This window comes from Emydura macquarii, unplaced genomic scaffold, assembly GCF_026122565.2.
Source record: "Emydura macquarii macquarii isolate MOO-44397 ecotype Brisbane River unplaced genomic scaffold, CSIRO-AGI_Emac_v2 contig_705, whole genome shotgun sequence".
Classification (NCBI taxonomy): Eukaryota; Metazoa; Chordata; order Testudines; family Chelidae; genus Emydura; species Emydura macquarii.
Genome location: NW_027130842.1, coordinates 16,213,686 through 16,235,934, shown reverse-complemented (window position 1 = coordinate 16,235,934; position 22,249 = coordinate 16,213,686). Strand labels below are relative to the sequence as shown.

The window sequence follows — 22,249 nt, the reverse complement described above, 5'->3', positions numbered from 1 at the left end:
TATAGGCTGCTCTTTGGCTTTGCCAGCTAACATCTATGTACCATACTAAATAAACTACTAACGGTTTGTCTACATTGCCTGCAGTCTGGACTACAGGGATGTGAGTAGCAGCACGCACCAAAGTGCTGTGCTGTAATTCCCCTGCGTGGATGCTGTGGGCATAAACGAAAAGGAATACAATGTAGAAGCAAAAGAATAATAACATTTTTCTGTTTTCTGCAAATGATTAACTGCTTGAAGTTCCATATTTCCAACAGTTAAAAAATGCTGCGCTGAAAGTTCAAAGAACCATCAAACAAATTTATTTACATTTCAAGTATATTAACCTGTACTTTAACTATTTTACTAGATCTGATTGCTGACTCAGCCATAAAAATAGAGTCAAACAACTTGCTTGTATCCTTCGTCTAAAAAGATCAGTTTCACTAAATAGTACAATGAAGCCCTGTTTTAGCTGATCAAACTGAAGTAAGATATCAAAAGTCAAACTTTTGGTCAATAATTCTGTCTCATCCTACACAATAACATATACTTTTAGTAACTCTTACCTTGGAGAAATGGGCCCGCACAGCGCAGCACAACAATTAGTAAAGATGTTGCCATAACCGTATGGATTATAGTTCTCTTTACCTCTTTTATTTGACCAAGATCCTTTAATCTGAAGAGACATGAATGTAAATTACCACATACTATGTCACATAAAATTGCCGGGGTAAATTAGAGGTAATCACAGCAACAAAAAATGACAATCATTTATGATTTGGGGGAAAAAAGAGGAAAACAGTGTTTAAATTATCTCTGCACCTCCTGCGTTTAGCAAAACGCATGTCTGTTCTAACCTCATATAGTCCAGAAGGGGTTTTGGGAGAATCTCCAAGAAGCAACCACATAAAGGTTACATCCACTATTTCAATTTCAGCATAGGTAGGTTGGAGTAGTGGCTACTGAGCCAACATGTAGCCTTCACATGGATGGGAGAATGGATTCCATATCCCCTATTGTCTATGGAGTTCCCTGAATACAGACTGAATAATTCAGGCTTCTTCCCTTTAGTCTCAATAATTCTTAACAATAATCTGGTTAGCAGGAATTTTAAGTATCTGCCTCCATAATTCTGTGACACTGGAACCAATGGACCCATCCTTCATGTAGAACAGAGACTGTAAAAGTGGGTAAGCCTGACCACTGAACTAATGATCTATTTTATTCCCTACTGGGAGAACCTGCCCTCATTTGCCAGAGCACACAAACAAAACTTAGTTTAAATGACAGAAAGTCAAAGACAGACAAAACACACAATAGGACTTGTTTTCAAAACCAGACTGGCTGACACTTGCTGAAACTTTATTCAAGTCTGACTTGTTTTTGAAATAAAGATTATGTAGGATTCTAGTAAAAAAAAAACATTGGAAAGAGGGTGCTATAGACAGCTGGATACTTTCCCACTGAAGTTAAGTGTATAAAACAGAGAGACTTTTTGAAGGACTGGCTTTCACTTGCATTTTGTGTTTTTGTTTGTTTGTTTCTTCTGTGCCTGTCATTTTTTGTATTTTCTGTTCCAAGATACATGTCTAATGGGTCTTATTGAATCTTGGTTATAATCCAATCAATATTTCCAATCAATATTTTCCCATCAAATGTCAAAAAGGATTAAAATTATTTTTGTATCTTTTATTTCCCATGTTTAAGGTGGATGTTTAACATCATGTATTAAGAAGCTAAGCTTCAGACTATGAGAAAGATCGCTGAAGTTTTTAGAACTTGGGATAGGAAGCACCTAATGAATCATTAAAACATAGTAGTCACTGCATCAAGTGTTACAAAGTCATGGTGCCCTATCACCGCTTTCTTCACCAAGACACGCATACAAATATGCACATAGGATATTTTTTGCAGGGTACTCAGTAACATCCACAAGAAAGAAACTGAAAACACAGACAATGAAAGCTAACAATCCTTTAATATTTATGAAATGAAAACAGGTATGCAATTACACCATGAAGTCAAAAACTTACATCTTCATTTGTTGTTTGATTGGAGCTGATCAAATATGTGTGAAAACCTGAGAGACCAACAATAGACCAAACGGAAAAAAAACACACGACAGCTTCCAGCACAGTGATTAAAAGTCAAGGAAGTACAAATTGAAAGAAAAAATTTGCACAAAATCTAAAAATAATTAATAATAGTACTCATATAGCGATTTGTGTCTTTAAAGTACTGCTCTTTGAATTCTGCACAAACATTTACTGAGTAATCCTCACAACATCCGTATTAGAAAAGTATGTAGGTAAATAGTAGTATATAGTTTCACTTATAGAGACAGAGAGATTCATTCCATGACTTATTCAAGGTCACACATTGAGTCAGTGACAAAGATGGGACTAGAACTGTGTTTATATAGTGCCTAGCACAAGGAGTCGTGGTCCAGGATTAGGGCTTCTAGACACTACAATAATACAAATAAATAAGAACAATTTAGGAGTTCCTGGCTTCCAGTCACACATGAAATCTATTAGACCAGTGATACTCAGATTGAGGGTCAAGAGCCACAAGTGGCTCTTTAATGTGTCTCCTCTGGCTCTTTGCAGCACGATATTAAAAAAATTGTGTGATGTAATTATTAATCAATCAGGATGCTTTTACTATGTTATTAACCAATTGTAATTGATAAAATAATACTTAGTCATTTTGCTGTGAGAATCTCTCACACACACACTAAATATTTCCCGTCATACTGTTTAAATATGAATATAGTACTATAGTAAATGAAACAGTGAATTCACACTACTGTGGCTCTTTTGAGTAATGTTGATTGCTAATTTGGCTCCTGACCCACTGAGGTCTAAGTATCACTGTATTAGATCATGCTGTCTGTCCTCTGTAACTGATTATATATGTCCTACAAAATCATAATGAAAATGGATTAGCCCAGGTATTAGTACAGATTCCACTGCTGAGCTGCAGGTTCGTTACTTTTCTTTTTTTTCTTCAGGAGTGACTTGAAAAGTCACAGATGAGCAGAAAGGGAGCTTGCTCTCGGGACCAAGCAGTAATCGCAGCAGCAGGCAGCATGTGAACTAGGACAAAGGGACTAAGGTACAGAGGCCTGGCAGAAGTTTGGCAGCAGCAGGACACAGGCAGAAGATCCTGCAAACAAGAGGCAGAAGGCAACCCCCTACAGCTGACTGCTGCAGGACAGTATGGTAGAGTTCTTAAATGAGACTGCCAGTGACACAACTGAACAGTAGACAAATCAATATTTCAACTGACCTCTAAGACAAGGATGGACTAGAAAAGACACCCAGGTATCTGAGGAACACCAGTTACCCTCCTGTCCCTGTAGTTGACTGCCCTCTTGGGACAGAGTAGGGAAAACTGTATTTATCTTTTATTACAGTCGACTAAGGACTAAACCACTGTACCTAAGATATTTTCAACCTTTTTTTCCCCCTGCCAGCCTTAGTGAATAATCCTTTCCTTTTGACCATGCGTAGGAGTACTTTTCAGGAAGCCACCAGATGCTAGAGCCTACAGGATCAGTGGCTAAGTGCTCATAAGAACTCCCTTCTGAGACTATTGTATACCTGGTGCATTATCAAGTATATGGAAAGTTTTGCAGCACTGCATCATCCAGAGCAACCTACTGGGATGGGACCAATTACAGAACATTCCCTTATTAACAGGGCACAGTTAGTGATCGTTAATTAAGCAAACTGTTTTACAGCATCTCATACTGTGGGTTCTCTTCTATAAGCTTTTCTAAAGTCATCACCATGCAGTTTCTTAAACACATGGATGAATTTATGCTCACAGCACCTGAGTGAGGCAGGGAAGCATTAGGTCATTGTGACAGGCTGCACAATCTGCATCTGCCAGTGCTCCTGAGGGAGGAAAAGAGAGCCACTGTTCTGGGCATACTCAGTTAGCTCCTCACATCACACTTTCTAAGTGCAGGAGTGACTTGCTGAGCCTTGTGGTGGAGGACTCATTTAGTGTGAGCGTCCATGTTAGGCTTTCTGATTCAAGGTAAGAATTCTGGAATTTGTCCCTTTAGATATCATAGTAAAAGGAATAAAGTTAATTCACTTAAATAAGAGGTGTTTAGATGAAGATGTAGAAATTGCTAGAGAAACAAATGTATAGTATAAAAGATGTATCCTCGATTTAATATTCAAAGAGCTATGTATTTAACTCCCTGCTCAAGATGAGCAAATAAAATGGAAGGTCATTAGTTATTAAAAAAGATAATTGATTTATACATGGTTGTTGAATACACAGCAGCTAGGTTCAGTTGTTGAGCACAGTAATATTGTCTATAACTAGAGACCTGTACAACTCAGTTTGTCACATAGCATTGTTAGTGAGATTTCAGTTGAACAGCAAGGTTCTTTCTAGTCACCAACTGTCTTGCCCAAAAGCAAAATTCCCAGTCCTTTTGGTGCCATTTTATTTTTTTATTGTTAGGAATTGCAACCAACCCATTAAATTGTCCAACATGTCACATTCAAAAAGAGCTGCTTGTAAAAAATGCTCTATTGAGCCTCTCAGATTGGCATGCCTCTGAATGCAAATTATGAATAAAAAGCCTATTGTTCTTGCACAAGGATCCACAAGTGTGGAATCAATTACCTTTTCATTTAAGAACAATTGAAAGCTTTTCCCATTTTCGGAGAACTGAAAGACTAATCCATTATTAGAACAGTTTCAGAGGGTAGCCGTGTTAATCTGTATACAGCAAAAACAACGAGAGTTCTGTGGAACTTTAAAGACTAACAAATTTAATTTTTGTAGGCATAAGCTTTCGTGAGATTCAGCTCACTTCGTCAGATGCAGAGGTAGAATGATACAGTAAATAGGAAACATAGATATACAAGTGCATAGAGAACAATGGGGGAGGTGGATGAAAGCCGGGTACTTGAGGGCTAATGACAGTCATTGAGTAGGAGGTGAGAATGGGTGAGCAAAGCAATTACCTCTTATAATTCTTTTAAGTGGAAATTATTGTTGTGCTATTTAGAATAGATTACTTGTTTGTGCTTCCTAAAACTGTAGCTTTGCTTAAATAGGAGGCTATGGTGCAATGATTCTTTTACCTCATGAACACACAAATCAATGAACATGACAGAAGTTAGATTTGCAGAATTTTAGCAAACTTGGTATTTTAGAAGTATAGTGTCACTTTGAGAGTGGGCCTTCCTACAGAGAAAGGATTTTTTTTTTTTAAAATAATGGGTTACTTACCACCAACGTGAAAATGAAGGGTAAAAAAAGTAGAAACTAAAGAATTTCCTATGGTCACTTTTCTCAGGGTAATTTAATTTCTCACTACCTTTCTTCTCAAATCACACAACCATTCTTCTGTATAGTGGCCATGTATTTCTTCAACAAAAATTGTAAAATTCTGCCAATTAATAAACTGAAGTTTTTCCACAAATCCAGCCCAGGTGGTGTGTGTGTGTGTGTGTGTGTGTGTGTGTGGTATGATTGGGTTTCTTTGTTTTTAATAGGTGAAACTGCCATTTTGGGGTACCTCTGGGCAAAATTCTAGTTTTGTGCACAACAGAAAATGAGCTACAGGCAAAATAGTAAAAAGGCTTTGCTTTTGCAGAGCCAATGCAAAGAATGATTTTTGCACTGGCTTTGTGAGTGATGCAAATTGTTCATATATTGATATGCCAGCCCTCCACAGATACAAGTGGGGAGTTGGAAGGGCTACAGTCCCCAAAGAAATTTAAACAGGAAGTCAAATAGAAGTTATGGCAGCTCCCCAAACTTTCCTGTCTGTTAGCTGTTCTCATCGGGGAGCAGAAATCCTATTCCACTCCCAGTTGAGAACTTGTGAAAAAGGCAAGAAGCTGCTGAAAAATATTAAATGGCAGCACAGTGACACTGAAGGCATGTCTACGGGCCTTATAGTTCAGACAAAAGAGGTGGGAATAGGAGGGAGCATGAAAGTGCTGCGCTGCAATTCCCCTGTGTGGATGCTGCACGCACAAAAAACTTCAAGGTCCTGAGTTTGCACCTCTTTCAAAGAGGACTACATTAGTGCAAACTCAGGATCTTTAGGTTCACATACACAGCCTCCACACAGGGGAATTACAGTGCAGCACTTCTGTGCATGTTGCTATTTGCACCCCCTTAGTCTAAACTGCAGGGCAGTGTAGACATGCCTTGAGCTACATGTATAAAGGTGGTGGGGGAAGGGAATCTAACAAAAAAACCTAGTTACTTGAATTAATGTTATCTAGGACACAGTAAAATCTGTCCTAAAGGTCTAAGTTATCAGCATAAGTATACTTCGGAAATATTGGACTGTTTGGTGCCAGTTAATATTTTGATTTTGCATTTTATAATTGACACTTTCTATCCAACCAAAGTCAGCAAATTTTAAATATTTTCCTCTCATGAGAGAGGATGCATTACTCAGCAAATGGGTATAATTATCTCTTGAAATGTATATGTGACTTCCATAAATGTTAAATGAACATTATATACAATTTACCTAGAAAAGACTATATCCCAAAAAGATGCAAAATAGTAAAAAATGAGCTCTTCTCTTCCATAGGGTCAACACAAAATGAGAAATGATGCAGAAATGCTAGACCAATTGGTGAAACCATTCTTGAGAAAATCCCAATTCCATGCATCCAACAACTGCAAACAAACCCAGATACATCTAGCATATGATTTCTTCCTTAATATTAATGCAACAAAATCTATAGTGCATTTTAATGAAAGGATATCTTGCTGGACTGTCCTTGAGGGCATTTAAGAATCCTGCTTGCTGTGATCCTGTGGAAACAAAAAACAAATTTAACAACTGAGTAAGAATTTTCAGTATAGGCTGCTTTCATCATAGATCATATCCATAGATCAAAAACAGCAGGAGTCTGAAGATCAATTGCATAAATTTTATTTTGAAAGTATTATAGCATACAGCTTACTAATGTGAATCTGAGATTTTGCTGAAGTTATTCAACAAAAAAGTGCAGAATTATAATCAGATCTAACATCTGCAGGGAATTTCTCAATAATACCAGACTGATATATGCATAAATAAGAGTTATAATTATCCCTCTGTTCTCTCCCATCCTAATAAGTAAAAGAAAAGAATGTAAGCTATATTTTCTTGTGATTTTTTAAGTTACTTTTGGACTTGGAAATCCTATAAGATATACCCAGATTTTCAGCACCCCTACCTTTACTTTGGATGCAGCCAGGCAAGTATATGCAAAAGAGCCAAGTACAGCTCTCTGGTCCTGGGGCTAATTCTACACCACCCCTTGCTCCCTGTCTACATTAGGACAGCTTGATAGCTGCTCCAATTTATGCTGGCTGGCTATGGCCACCGGGGAACGTCTGCTAGCTGGGAAGAGCCGGAGAACTCTGGGTAAATTCTCTACACCAGAGTTCCAGGAACGGTGGTGTAGGTGGGAGATAGCTATGCCAGCTCCATGCTCACTGTGGATTCCCCACATTGGGAAGATTTGTCCACTTTCCAGTTCCTATGCACTGAACTGGAACCAAGGGGCTGAAGAGGGCTGAAGAGACTGGCTCTTAATGCTACCTACTTTATAAACAACTTTGCATTCTACTGTATCATTTAACCCTTATTGATTTAATACATTTTAAATATTTCCTTTTGAAGAAAATTCTCCCTCCTTAACCAAAGAGGATCTTATGGGAAAAAAAATCTTGATAAGAAGTTTTTTAAAAGACACCTTTTCCTTGGGCCAGACTGATGGTCTACAGTGGTCACTATTAAAAAAGGAAAAATTACTTGCCTTATATTTTTCATTCATGATATTTTTTGCAGGTTTCTCGCACTTGGGTCTTAGCTTCACAGCACAAGACTGGTAGAACTTTCCCAAGTTGTCCCAGGCTTTGGGCCTTTCAGGACACCAGTAGGAGGTAGGTGTGTGAACAGCACTCCCTGTTGGTGGTCACACACCTCTAGTCACTTCCTGATTTACCACAAAGTGAAGGCTCCTCAAACCAAATAAGTCTATCACAAAAAAAAAAAAAAAAAAAAAAAAAAAGGCTGAAAAATTAATGCCTAAAAAAAAAAAGGTGAATGAATCTGAAGATAAACTCTGTACTGAAACGCAGTTCTTCTCTGAAACTCAGCGGAGGTTGGTGATCGAGCGAGAATCCTGCAAGATGATTTCTTCAGAGAAGCAGAATTACAAAGTAAGTAATTTTCTCTTCTCCAAAGATACTATCTGTACAGAAATCTCACTCTTGGAAAGAAAATAGCGCAAGGGGATGTCACAAAAGAAAAAGAGCATAATCAAACAACTACAGTGGGCAGAAAGAACCAAGGCAAAACTAATAATGTATGTTTTCTTTCTGTAAGTATACATAAGGATAAAACAGCTTTCCCCACAAAAAAGGTGCAACAATGACAGCCTGTAGGATGTATAAAAAAGACAAAACAAGCTTCACAAATTTGGCCAACTCAAAGGACATGCCCCCAAAGTTAAAAAACACTAAGTATTAGACATTTGGACTTCAAGGGAGGTTCTGCAGGATTGAAAGATTGAGGCAAGATTGCTCCTGTGTTTTGTAAATGTATGGAATAAGGAGCATATGACTACTTTGCATATGCCTATAATGATATCTTTCATGAGGTAGGCAGTGAAGACTGAGGAAAATATTGTCAAGATAAGCTAGCTCATTAAAGTGGAACTCCATCACTACCTTGCAAATGCATCTCAGATGAGTCCCAGGCTCCTTATTGTTTTAAGATTTGGTAAAGATTAATCAGTCACAAGAGCCTGAAGGTAGCTCAGTCTAAGATAAAGTCACTAATAGTTGGAAAATAACCTTTCATATCAGAAACCTGAACTCTCAGGTTCTGAGTGTCTCAAAAAGAGCTTTCATCAGCTTTTCAGGAGCACAATAATATCCCAGGACATCAGCAGCTTTTTAAATAGAGGTTTCAAAAGCATCAGTCCACCAAGAACCACACAAAAATGGCTGAACAGATACCTTTGACTAGTTCATGAAGAGGTGCTGCTAAGTGAACTCAGATGGAGTTAATCTTTAAGTTAGACTCATACAGGAGAAGAAGGTAGTCAAGCAGCTTTTGCAAACTTTTACAACTTTCAATATTAACTCCTTCTCTTAGACTGTTTCAACAAGGCCAAGCGTAAGAGAACTCAAACCATCAGCTCAAAAACACTAATCCTACTGTGTTCTTGTCAGTAATCAAGCTGTCACACATACAGCTCCCAGACTGGAATGGAGTAAAGTGTCATAGTTCTGAGTCATCAGTCACAGCCAGGACTCTGATCCTGGTGGGACAATCTTTGGCCATCTGCAAAAGATCTGAGAACCATACCTGACTGGGCTAATATGAAGCTTCTAGGATCAAGTATTTATCTCATCTGAATTTGGCCAGACTTATGGGAAGGCATACAGGAACCTCCTTCCTCAGAGGATGGAAAAATAAGTATGTTTTGTTAACGTACTGCCTTCTCAGTGCGATGAGTAAAAGATGAATGTTTTCTCATTGGGGTGAACAGTGAAGGGAACCACATCCACTGTCCCCCGTGACAAGAGTTCTGTTTCACTACTACCTGATTCGGGAGATCATTCATGAGGCTCTAATAAATCTACTAAGGAATTTCTTGGAAAACAGAGTCCCTCTCCCTCATTGGAAGGGATTCCTGAAAGAAGAGAGAAAGCCTTCTGCTGACTTGCTTGTTTTATATAAAACATGGTAGCCTGGTTTGCCATTTGAATCAGAATAATCTTTAGGGATATTAAGAGTCTGAAGATCCTCCTCGAGTTCAGAACCACCCTTCCTGGTCGAACACTGATGTTCAGTTGTTGCTCATGGAGAGCTCAAGTTCCGGTATAGGGTCTCCATCCCTGGATGAAAACATCTGAGGTCACTGCTATTTGGATAGGATGATTTTGAATTCGGATTCCATTTCTAGTTGAAGACTGTTCCTGGAGTATCAGGAAGGCCTGGAAGTCTGTAGTCCTCTGGATATGATATGAAAGTCCTGATGGTGCTTGCTTTCATGGGGCTCTCAGGGTCCACTAGAGATAGTCTTGCGTGCAGACATACCATGGGTATTACAGCTACAGTTGTGGCCATGAAACCCAAAAATTGTAGCATGGTCCAAACTGTCACCTATTATTCCTTGAATATCCTTTCTGCCAAACTGGCATTGTTTTGGATCTTGTCCTTGGATAGGAAGGCTTTTTGCCAAGCTGTTGAGTGGTCTGCCTTCCTACCAAAGGGATGAAGCAATGGAGAACAGCCTGAAGTGAAACAGAGGGAAGTATATCTGAAGTTGAATGAATTCCAAACCACTGCAGAAAGACTAAAGTCTCAAGGCAATGAACTGAAGCTTTGAAAGCACCAAAGCACAGAGGTGCTTAAGCGAACTACTGAAGCACTCAGTGCCAAACACAAAGACTGGGATTAGGGAATTGTGGTTCCTGGAGACTTCTTATCAGCACTTATTGGCCAGCAGCAGCTAAACAATTGCAGGACTTAAAAAACCAAAAATAACTGGATGTCAGAGGAAAGAAACACAGAAAGAATACCTGAAGCAGGATAGACCCTGAGGGAACTGAAGAGCTGCGGTTACAGTTAGATACAACTTTTGCAGAGAGCTCCTTTGAAGACTGCAATCAAGAAATGACATCCAAAAGCTGAAGTTAAAGTTCTGGTTAGCAATCAATCAGCAGTGTGGGGGTTGCTCAAACTTGTACCTGCTACCATTGCCCTTGAGAACCAAACAAGCTTTTGGGAGGTTTTGCTGTCTCATGCTAGGGTGATGAGACTTCAAAGCAAGAATCCTGAACGGATGGTATTTTTAGAGTAGTCAGCATTTAACATTTACTACACAATATTTGCAGCATCAACAATGTGCTATGTGCTGTTCAAGAATAAAATGAGAAAACTTCTGCCCCAATCTTAATCGAATTATTACCACTGTTTTAAATACTGATTTTTCAATGGTGACCACTGTAGAGTGATGGTAAATTGGTCAATTCACCTGCCATGTTAGAAATCAAATACCGGAGCAATCTCAGGGATTTTGTGCACTCTGGAAAAAAGCACCGCTGTCTTCAGAAAGGAAAGGGAAATCAACTCATAACTGCAGTGGCTTTATACTCTCAGATAAATCAGGTTTTAAAATATATTAAAAATGGCAAACCAGAATAAGAGCTTGGATTAAAATATTCTTCCTCATGGACATACTTTTCCTAAACATGTGTGTGTACACATGCATAAGAAAAATTACACAGGCTTAAATAGTAACAATAAAAATATTTCCAATAATTAATTTTTCCTTCTTTAAGAGTCCGAATGCCTTTTTTCTAATGACTATATTCCAAGTAATACTAATTTAGAGCTGACTCACCTAGTGGAAAGGGCAGACTATGGCCACAGGCTCCCCACATTTCAAACTGCTCTTGGTTCTAGTCTATGCTGTATATTTTAAGGGATCTTAAATACTGTACATTTTTAGGAACTTTGTGAAAATGCTTCCATTCTTCCTCTAAAGAGCTGTGGCAGGTTTTGTTTTTTGAAAGAGAAACAGCTTCATTTGTGCAGGGCTCAAATAACTAAAAAAGTCATGGGTTGGCAGATTTTTCTGTAACCATTTCTGTGAGCACTGTGATTAACACACTAGCTGCATTATGTGTTAGACCAAAAGCTGGAATTAACTATTTTATCATGTTTAAACTATAGTAAGCAGTATAAAGAAACCTAACAAGAAAGGCCCAACTTTGAAAGTGACCTAAAAAAACCCAGCAGTTCAAGGGTGGCTATCCTTATCTACCACAAATGAGAGATACCAGTAGTTTTTAAAATTCCTAATGGAAATGTCTGGCGTTTGAAAGGCTTCTTCTTTCACGAGAAGTTGAGATATTTATTAATTAATAGGATTAATTAGGATTTATCAGCTATTGGGGGGGGGGGGGGGAACAAAAGAACTGCAGAAATACCTCCAAATACAATCCATCATACAAATATAAAAAACAGTATCAAACTTATGATTATATCTTACATTATCCTATCACATACACCCTATAATACATAGGGATGTTTCAAGAATATCTATGCATGTCTACAAATGTCTATGTCTAAGCAAATTATCTGTTAAAAATGTAGGAAAGAGGGAGATATAAAACTAGAGGAGACCAACAGAGGTTGTAAAATAGCTAGAACATATTCCCTAATAATTAATGTTTTGAATGATGGCAGGTGAACACTCTTACTGTAGAAGAGCACACTTAAAAGGTCTTCTTTGTTCAAACAGAATTATTTGCAGTACATTATCATGGGCACAAAGCATATGAGCTATTCCTCAAGGGAACTGCTTACTAGAGGATAGAAAGCAGAAAGAAAATTAAAAATTGCATTTTTAAGGTTGAACTCTGCTATAGGAACCCTGGCATTGGAATTCAGCTTGCCATACCACAGCTTATCATTGGGGGCTCTGAAGCTTCAGAGAAAGCGTAAAAAAAACAAAAACAAAAGACCCCAAACCTTAGATGATCAAAAGATTAAATTAAAAATAAGAACTCAAGCAAATGGCTACATACATAATCTGATTTCACCAGCATACTTACGAAGGATGATGTGGGTGATAACGAATGCAAATATAAAGACTGTCAGAAAGGACAGAGATAAAATAAACATATAAAAAAATCTGTAGTTTCTTTTCCCCACACAGTTGCCTACCCAGGGACAGTGGTGATCAAACCGTTCTGAAATGAAAGGTAGAAAAAAATGGAATATAATTAATAAAGTCTTCTTTACTTGAGAAAAGCCCTCCCACAAATTATGGCACAAATCATGATTTCATTGGTATTTGCAAACTAGTCAGAGAACTTCTTAGGGGAAAAAACAGTATTTTAATGCAATGTTACAATTATTTAAGAAATTAATACACAACAGAGGTGATCTTCTGTTAAAGTATATGAATTTACGCTTTCACACCACTGGAGCATACATTTTTCCACTGACACCTATAGAGTACCAGTTTAATTATCTGGATTTATTTTTCAATGTATTCTCTCTTTTCTACTCAAAACTGTAGTTTTGCTATCACGCTAATTTTGTGTCACATATTTTAGGATTATACATTTGAGAGTTCCCTGAATCCATTAAGACCTCACCCATCAATTATGGCACATAAAATATTTTCCCTTCTTTTGTTATTCATGATATCTTCCATCTCAGATCTGCTCTTTTTCCGTTAGAACCAACGCTTCCACACCAAACCACTCTCATGGCAAAACAACTAAAATACAGATTGGTGGAAAAGAGTTATGCTTAAAACTTCACTTTTCTCAACTTTTTTCTTTGCTTTTTTAACCTATTGTGATTTAAATCCTTTATTTTTTGAAAAATAATCGGGGGGCACTTTGTGTGAATGCATAATATAAAGTGGTAGTTGTCTGAATGCCCACTTGCACTATCAGTAAACCAAGTCCTTGTTTTCTGTCTCCTGGAAAGACTAACTTGAACTGTTCTCCAGAACCTTAGGGAGATATGCTGCTGCTGTTCAACAGATTAGAACTTTGTAACTCCAGAAGCCAAGCATGTAGAATTAGGTTTTCCTTGGGTAAGGTAGAATTTCAGAGTTTTAATACGTTATTTAGTGACAACAAACAGCAGATTGTCAGGAAAAATCATTTTGTAGCTTCGCTTTGAACAAACTACACTGATATTCATGACAAAACCTTGAATTATTGTATGAAGTGTTGTTGTAGTTGTATCAGTCCTAGGATACTAGAAAGACAAGGTGGGTGAGGTAATATCTTTTATAGGATCAACTGCTGTCGGTGAAAAACACAAACTTTTGAGCTTGCACAGAACTCTTCTTCAGGGCTCGGAAACTTACTCAGGGCAAGTCCACTCTACAAATATTCATGGGCGTAGCTATACTCATGTAGCTGTGCTGCTGGTAGCACATCTGGTGAAGACACTCTAAGCTGATGGGAGAGAGCTGTCCCATCAGCTTAACAACTCCATCTTCATGTGGGGCGGTAGCTATGTCAATGGGTGAAGCTCTCGTGCTGTCCACATGGGGAGTTAAGGTTGGTATAACTACATCACTCAGGGGCGTAGATTTTTTCACACCCAAGAGCAACGTAGTTATACTGAAGTAAGTATGTAGTCTATATCAAGCCTCAGAGTGTCACAACTAAATATAAGGTGGAACAGATTGTTTAGCATAAGTAGTTAACACATATTTCAAGGGACCATTCAAGGTGAAGTGGCACATTAACACTCCTCCAGTCATGGGGGAAAGGAAGTGTGTGTGTGTGTGGGGGGGGGAATGCAGCTGGGGGGCAGGTTGTTAGTGAATTATAGATTTAATAATAAGCCATCAATCCAGTGTATGTATTCTGTCCATGACTTTTAGTGTCTAGTAAAGCTATGACTTTAAGCTCCCAGGCTTCTCTTTTGAAAGTGTTGTGCAGGTTTCCTTTGAGGATGAGGACTGATAAGTCAGATACAGAGCGATTGCTTTGTGAAAAGTGTTTTTGCCTTTTACCATTTCCTGTGTGAGTTCATTCCAGAGCATAATGATTGTCTGCTTTCACCCACATAGTTGTTATTGGGGCATTTAGTGCACTGGATGAGATACACCATATATTGTGATAGGCATGTGTAGGAACCATGGATCTTAAAAGGTGTGTTGTGGGGAATGCTGATGATTGTAGCAGCAGAGAGAGATGTCTGTGGTTCTGATAGGGTCTGGAACCGCTTTGAGTTGGTGTGTCCAGGGCTGTGGAAAGCTTGCTTCTGTTGATGAGCTTGGAAAGACTGGGGAGTTGTTTGAAGGCCAGAAGTGAGGGTTCAGGAAAGATTTCTTTCAGGATGGGGTCCCCATCGAGTATGAGTTGTAGTTGTTTGATGATAAGAGTTCCACGTGGGGTGGTAGGTGACAACTAGGGGTGTGTGGTCAGAGGGTGGTTTATTTCTGCATTGAAGCAGGTTCTCTCATTGTATTTGGTTGGCCCATTCCATGATATGATTTACTTCTTTGGTGGAGTGTCCTTGTTTCGTGAAGGCTGTTTTGAACGTGTTAAAAGGTATCCCTCAGAATTTCTCTTTGGAGCATATTTTGTGGTATATAAGTGCCTTGCTACGGATAACAGATTTCTTGTTGTGTTTGGGGTGGTTACTGGATCTATGAAGGCAGATGTGGTGAGCCGTGAGTTTCTTGTATATAGTTGTCTGGTAGGGTTCTATTGTTGAAGCCGACTGGGCCTCCAGGAATTTGATGCTAGTGTGGGAGTGTTCCAGAGAGTTTAATGGATGGCTGGTAATTGTTGAAGTTGTAGTGGAAATCTATGTGGGTACATTTCCCTGCCTCTCCTCCTCCTTTCACCCCATGCCTGAAGGAGTGTTAATGAACCACCTTGAATGATTACCACCTTGAATGATACCTTGAAATATGCATTAACTACTTCTGATAAACAATGTTCCACTTTGAATTTAGCTGTGACATTCTAAGTATGTTTCCCAGACCTGAAGAAGCTTGGAAGCTTGTCTCTCTCTCCAACAGAAGTTAGTCTAATAAAAGATATTACCTCACCCACCTTGTCTCTCTAAAATTTTAAAATGTAATGGAGTTCAAGATCAGAACATAACAAAGATGCTTTTATGCCTCCTCCCTTTCTCAGCCTAACGCCTATCCAAAGCCTGTTTTGTTTTCCCTATCTTTTATAGCACTATCGACGTATGCTACCGAGTATTTGTAGTCAGACAGGAAAGGCATGCTATAAATCTGAAGTCCTCAAGTTCTATCGCGGGGGAGAGGAAGGGGGGAAGCACATCTGTCCAAACACACTAGTTTGTTTTTATTGTGTCTTTATGTTTGAGACCTACATGAGAGGATTTTTTTAAAGAATGTATTTAGGATTATTTTGATTTAAAAAGTTAAACAGAATGCACCACAGACTTCTGAGTTTACTAGATTAGCTTTTTCAAGGTTTTGTGTGACAGTTGTTGGGCCAAATATTTCTGCTATAAATCTATTTCAAATTCCTGAGTGGTTATTTAGAGTAAAGTTACTGAATGTTCTTGGGAATGAGGAAAATTCAGAATCAGCATCTTCAATTTTATCAAGCTACCAATAAATACCTCAGGATCTTAAAATGCTAAAGTGCTATTAACTTCTTTGCTGTAGTGGAACACACAGTGGGTTCCTGAAGTGATTAGAAATTCCATTAGAATACGGTTGCTTCAAAGGGATGAGCACTGTGCATGGGTAAGCACTTTATAGTGCACTTTGCCTCACATAACTTGTACATGATGCAATACATGAGCAGTTAATACCACAGAGAAAAATATAATTGTAAAATTCAGCATGGAAATTATCACAATTCAGGGTGGCAATTCAGCTTAGTGAGGGATTGTGTCATCACCTGCCCTGCAACCTTGGGTGCCTCACAACGTTTTGCTGCTGTAGTTCCAACCTGGACGCTTCACAAACAGCATGCAGGTCACACCCGGAGTGGCTGTGTATAGCTGCAGCCCACCAGCAATACTCCAGTCAACACTCTGGCTTCCACCAGCCTTGATTACCACTTACAGGGTGACCCCAACACACTCCCTCTCCTGGATTTTCCCCAAAAATGTGTTTTCTGCACTGTCCAACCCTTCCTGGACAGTTCAGGTATTAGAGATCCATTGCCTCTGTAAGAGGTCAATATGCAAAAATTTGCTACTTTAATTAGCATTACCAAACAATTCAGTTTAACACAACACTGGATTAGTTTTGATTAAAGAATAAAACAAGTTTATTTAACTTCAAAGAGATAGAGTATAAGCCATTAAAGTCAGAAATGGTTAAAGAGAAATAAAGATAAAACACTTTATCATGCAGAAACTTAAAGTAGACTTGGTTCAAGGTAAAATTCTTACATGTTCCCACCAATTTAGCTGACCAAATTCTCAAGTCAGGATCTGATCTCAAATCCAAAGGGCTGGTTCTTTTGTCCTCTAAGGTGAAAGAGCAAGCGAGAGAGATAGAGCTCTCTGGGGTGAAGGGGTGTTTTTTTCCCCTCTTTGAAGTGTATTCTTCTGAGGATTACCCCTCAAAGCAAAGTTTATTCAAACATTAAAGGCAGCGCTGTAATGTTTGGGGGTGAAGGTGCCCCCCATGCTCTTTCTTCTCCCCTGTGTATGCTGAAATGCAGGTTTGCCTCGTCTCACTCTTGCTGTCTCAAGACCTTATGTACTACTTATATGCAAAATTTATAAGCAAAATAAGGTAAGAACACATTCCTTTGTTTAAGATAAACCTGCTTAGCCAATCCTGCCTAACGGGGGCTATGTGGGTTTGAACATATGCTACCAATATCATATAGGGGGAATTCACAACTTTACATATAATATTGCTACATACATTTCATTACATTATTGACCAGTGAGTAGTTTTCAAATGATACCTCACAAGGAATATTTTGCACAAAGATTATTACAGTAATATATAGGGTGTGAATACAGGGGTGCATTTGGTCACAGCTATGCAAAACATTTTAGGGGCATGATCCTAAGAGTTAGGTTACAAAAGGTACCTTTCTGCAAAAGAAGGAAATTCCATGTAGCATCTCTGGAGAATGCCTTTCTTAAACACACTCAGTCTCTCATATATTGCTATGCTGGAGAATCAACATCTCCAGTGGCATAAAGCTCCAGTTTCAAACCTTGCAGTCAGAAGATATCAAACCTTACACCTGTCATCGGTCCAGGCAGAACACTGTTCATCTTGTATCTCAGATGTGGGTATTCAGTAACAGGCAGTTGAGTGGCAATATATTTGACTTCCTAACCAAACAGTGACCTGATATTTTTATCCCAGTCTGCCACTCCCTGGTTCTCTTTCTGTCACATACCTCTTTAAGTAAGAAAGGCTCTCTCAAGGTGAATTCCTTGTCAATCAAGGTTAATTAGTCAGACATCCATATTTATGGGCAGGACAGAAAAAGCTAGCCAAAAAATACTGAAATATTTTCATGAAAACTTGTTATAATTGAATTTTCAACCAGCTCGAATAGGAAATTAAGAAGTGTTAAAATGTGCAAGTGAGAGTTAGTTTATATTTTGGTAGAACTATAAGAAGTGAATAAACTGGGCCCCATCCCTTCTTATGGGAAGTAATTTGAGACAATGTTATGTGACATCACAATAGGCTAGAAAGCTGAGGGATTGGTTCCACTCATCTTTCAGCTACATATGTGTATTTGTTTATCTGTAGGGTTACTCTCACCCCAATGGAACTGATATACCAGAGGATTCAATTTTCCTGGTACTTGAGCAAACACCTTATATTTACAAATATTTAAACCGTAGCATCTCATTGGAAAGGGATAACATTTGGTTTCCTCTTTAGATTTATTTCCTTCCATTCCCCATCCTTTGTTGTATTTTACCTATTTGCCAGCTTTTTGTTTTCACTCTCCTTTCCACCACAGGTTTGTAGGCTCAAACAGAATGCTGGATGAGGGGTCTATTTAGTTGAGTGTTCCCTAATTTGTATGGCCCAATTTAATCTCCCTTCCAACAAGTTATTAAAATATAGCCTACTAAGTGCTGGATGAAAATTTTGGCTAAGTGTCCTATTCATCTTTTTCATATAGGGTGGCAGGTAAAGGAGTGGGGGAATATCGTCTAAGTCTATAGTTAGCAGTATTTATGAAATGTGGTGCATACAGCGTGGGTAAAATAACTTCTAGTGGTGTTTACTGATAATGATAGTGGGGTCTCAGCCCTGCAATATAAGGGAGAGGTAGACAAGTTGCATTCCACAGAACCTACCCATCACTTGGAAATGTCAGGAGTTTTCATCTCTTTGTTTGATACTGAGTGGTATTATTGGCCAGAATCTGCATTGGAGGCCCCTTGCATTGAACTTCACTTAAGCTGTTAATGAATAAAAAGAGGGAACAGCCAGAACTGGCAACATGAATAGACACAACCCAAATTTCTAGCACCATTAAGACTTCTGGAGTTTAGAGTTGCTTCATCTATAATTTAATAAATTGTGGCCTAATAAACTCTAATGAAAAAACGAGTTCTTGTCATTTGAGTTGTGTCCTCAACATTTTAGGAGGCTGGAATTGAATGATCACATATTTGGAAGAGGAAATTTCTGCTATTTCTGCCTAGATGAGAAAACTGTGGCAATGAAATGAAGATTTTCCTCTTCTCAATAAAATGTGAAAAGTAATAAGATGCCATTTCAATTTTGATAAAATTTCCTTCTCCTTCTGCCTTTCTTTCTCGCACAAGCTTGCTCTACAAATAGATCATTCTGTCACAAAAAAGAATTTGTGGATATTCAAGAGAGGTAAAAAAGATGGCATCTTACAAGGCTGTGAGACCTCAACTCATGTTGAGAAATAGCTCACTTGCTTTGAAAGAGAATGTGTTCCTTATAGGTTTCCTTTTTTAGCCTTGCTCCCTGTGACAAAGTGGAAATATTTTGTAATATGTTTATGAGTCCTGTTTGTGCCTCAGTTTCCTGTTTGTGCATTTTTATCCAGTGGGTAGAAGAGGACTGTTTGCTCTTAGGGCAGGCTGAGACAGATGGGTGTGGGTGTTGCATAGCTCTTTCGGCCTCAGTCTCCACATCAATGGAGTCTCTGAAAAAATAATGGCAAATCCAATCACCAGAACATTGACACCTAGCAAACAATGACCCAGAGGGATATGGATTTCCCTGCCTCTTCTTAGGGAAGCTGAACAACAATCCCCAGCTTGAGATCAAAGCAGTATGAGATGGGAGACATTAGTTAACTCCTGGAAAGCATCAGGGTTCTCACCTGTAGTCTGACAAAGGCGGTCGGATGGAGAGACAGAGCTTGAATCTAGGGGTTCACTACTACTTGGCTGGGGCTCTGGGCTAACCAGAATGGACTTTGCTTTAATCTTCATTTCTCTTTACTAACCTAAGGACTTCCGATGCTGTGTTCCAGTTAACAAATAAACCTACTGCTCTGACAATGCTGCAAATGCTTAGTGAGGGGTATTAATCCCCGAAGAATGTAAAATCTCCATCAGAAGTCTGTCCCAGTTGGACTCACTGAACAGAGCTCACAGTGTGAAGCATGATTGCTGAAGGCCCAGGGGTCCTGTCTAAGGAGGCAATGAAGCCACGTGGCTTACCCTGGAGGAAGAGTGAGATGCGGAGAGGGTCTGGCACAGTGAAGGGGTTCCTCCTAGAAACTGTTTCAAAGCTGGGGTCATCACACTGAACCTGTAGATTCATGACACTCCCTGCATGTCCTTTTCAAGAAGTAATTTGCTCTTGTTCAGTGGGATCAGCAAGCTCTCAAAACTGTAAATATCTTTTTAAATTAATTTTATCAGTTACAGAATTTCTGCTCCTTACCCCCAACACCAAAAGTTAGTCAATAATGCACTAATAACTATAGCTCCCTGGGTAAAGGGACTATATCATACCAGGGAAACATTGGTGCCCAAGAAAGTCTCACAATATGTACATGCTATGTACAGGTAACTTTGTGCTCACTTTCCAAATAAGATGCATGTTTCTGTAGTTCTTTAACTACTTTTCCATAATCATAGTACCTTTGAAGTAGATTTACTCATGTGTGGAACCAAAAATATCAGTGTCTGAAAAATAGTGATGAATCAGAAGGTGGGAATAAGAACTTTACTGAATATGTTGGTATTTTTTAATGGAAAAACCCACAATACTTAAGGGGCCAAATTCATAGAGACTGCATAATACAAGTTCAATTATACATCTCTAAGTGGCTTTTCACTAATGTACACGAGTCTTCGTTGATACAAATTGAATGCTGGGGAGTCAGAGGGTGTACAGTAGGAATTGCTATTTTAAACTTTACTACTTCTTGCACATTTGCGTTAGATGTTTTCCTGTTACACTTCTCTTTTTCAGCATCTTGGCATGTAAGTTACACCAACCTGGTTTTCCTTATACCTATTGTGTGAATTCAGAAGTGATGTGTAAGGTAAATATGTATATAGCACATGTACTGGTGAGAGCAAATATTTTGGAGCATGAGTCTAAATCAGTGTTTCTTAACCTGGGGTTTTAGAGGGGTTGCAAGTGCAGAGCTGGTATTGGGGGTGGCAAGAAAGGCAATTGCCTGGAGCCACAGGGGCGCCATGAAACTAAGTTACATGCCTCAGCCCCGTGGGGGTGGGACTCAGGCTTCAGGGGTACAGTAGTTTGGAAAGGTTAAGAACCACTGGTCTAAATTATGCACACTCAGAAGGAACTAGGAAAAGTCAGTCACGGCTGCTTAAACTTGCCTCTGTATCTAGCCCAACATCTCTTTCCAGGCCCTGGGACACTGACTTTTGCATAGTAATTTTTAAGAACAATTATTAATTGCTTGAATTCTCAAATAAATAAAGTTACTGTAGGGTAAAAAGGATAACGTTTCCTATTTTAATATGAAACTTTAAAGGCAGATTATATTTAGGGCCTAAACAGGCTCATTGTGTCCTTTTTCAAATCATTACTTAAAAATATATCTTACAGCTAGGAAATAAAGAGCTTCGTCTCTTCAAAGTTCATCATATAGTATAGACTCTTTAAATTCCTAATCGTTGTTTCCATTTCTAAGCACCATAGCCCAAGCAGTCATGTCAGGCCACCCTAGACCCTCCTTAAGTCTTAAAGTATTTTTCTCTATCAAAATGTTTGATGAGAAACGAATACCTAATAAGTGAAATAGAAATGTTTTTTTGACATTTTCTAACATGAATCATTTTAGGCAAGGTTGGTCTTTTAGTTTACAGCATCTGCTCTGGATTTGTTATAAAACCTAAGAAGCATTTGTTAGTATTTAAAAGTTGCCTTCTTTCCCCTACCTTGATGCAATAGCAAGATGCAAACATCACTTTGTATAAACCTTAACTTGAAAGGATGGGCCAGAGAGTAACAAAAAGATTCTGTAAAATACAATACGTAGCTTGTCCAGTTCAAATTCTAAGTGTTTTTTAATGAACACAAAATTCATATTCTCCTTTTTTCCTTCTAATACAGCTAAAATGTCAAATAGCAAAGATAGAAAGCTAATACATTAATTGAATATTTAATATGACCTATTCACCCTTTGACAGCATACAGTCAAATGCACTAAAAATTGTCCTTGGGATTTTGCAGAATTAACAACCCCCTTTTCAGCTTCACCAATCAAAACTATGGCTATGTTTACCCTGCCCTGCAGTTCATACTGGGGGGAGTTCACACCC

At 38.6% G+C, this 22,249-nt stretch overlaps 1 protein-coding gene across 8 annotated transcripts in view; it reads right to left on the bottom strand.

Annotated features, from left to right (window-relative positions):
* ZDHHC14 (zinc finger DHHC-type palmitoyltransferase 14) overlaps positions 1 to 22,249 on the bottom strand; it is a 219,287-nt gene that overhangs the window by 72,726 nt on the left and 124,312 nt on the right. For all 8 annotated transcript variants that reach the window (XR_010918667.1, XM_067542473.1, XM_067542472.1 and 5 more), the window contains exons 4-7: positions 12,607 to 12,744; positions 6,747 to 6,795; positions 2,016 to 2,118; positions 549 to 658 (exon numbers count right to left, since the gene is read on the bottom strand). Coding sequence is in view for 7 of the 8 variants with exons in the window: in XM_067542473.1 (XP_067398574.1) it covers positions 549 to 658; positions 2,016 to 2,118; positions 6,747 to 6,795; positions 12,607 to 12,744 (400 nt within the window). In the remaining variant the exon portion in view is untranslated. The remainder of the gene's footprint in view (positions 1 to 548; positions 659 to 2,015; positions 2,119 to 6,746; positions 6,796 to 12,606; positions 12,745 to 22,249) is intronic.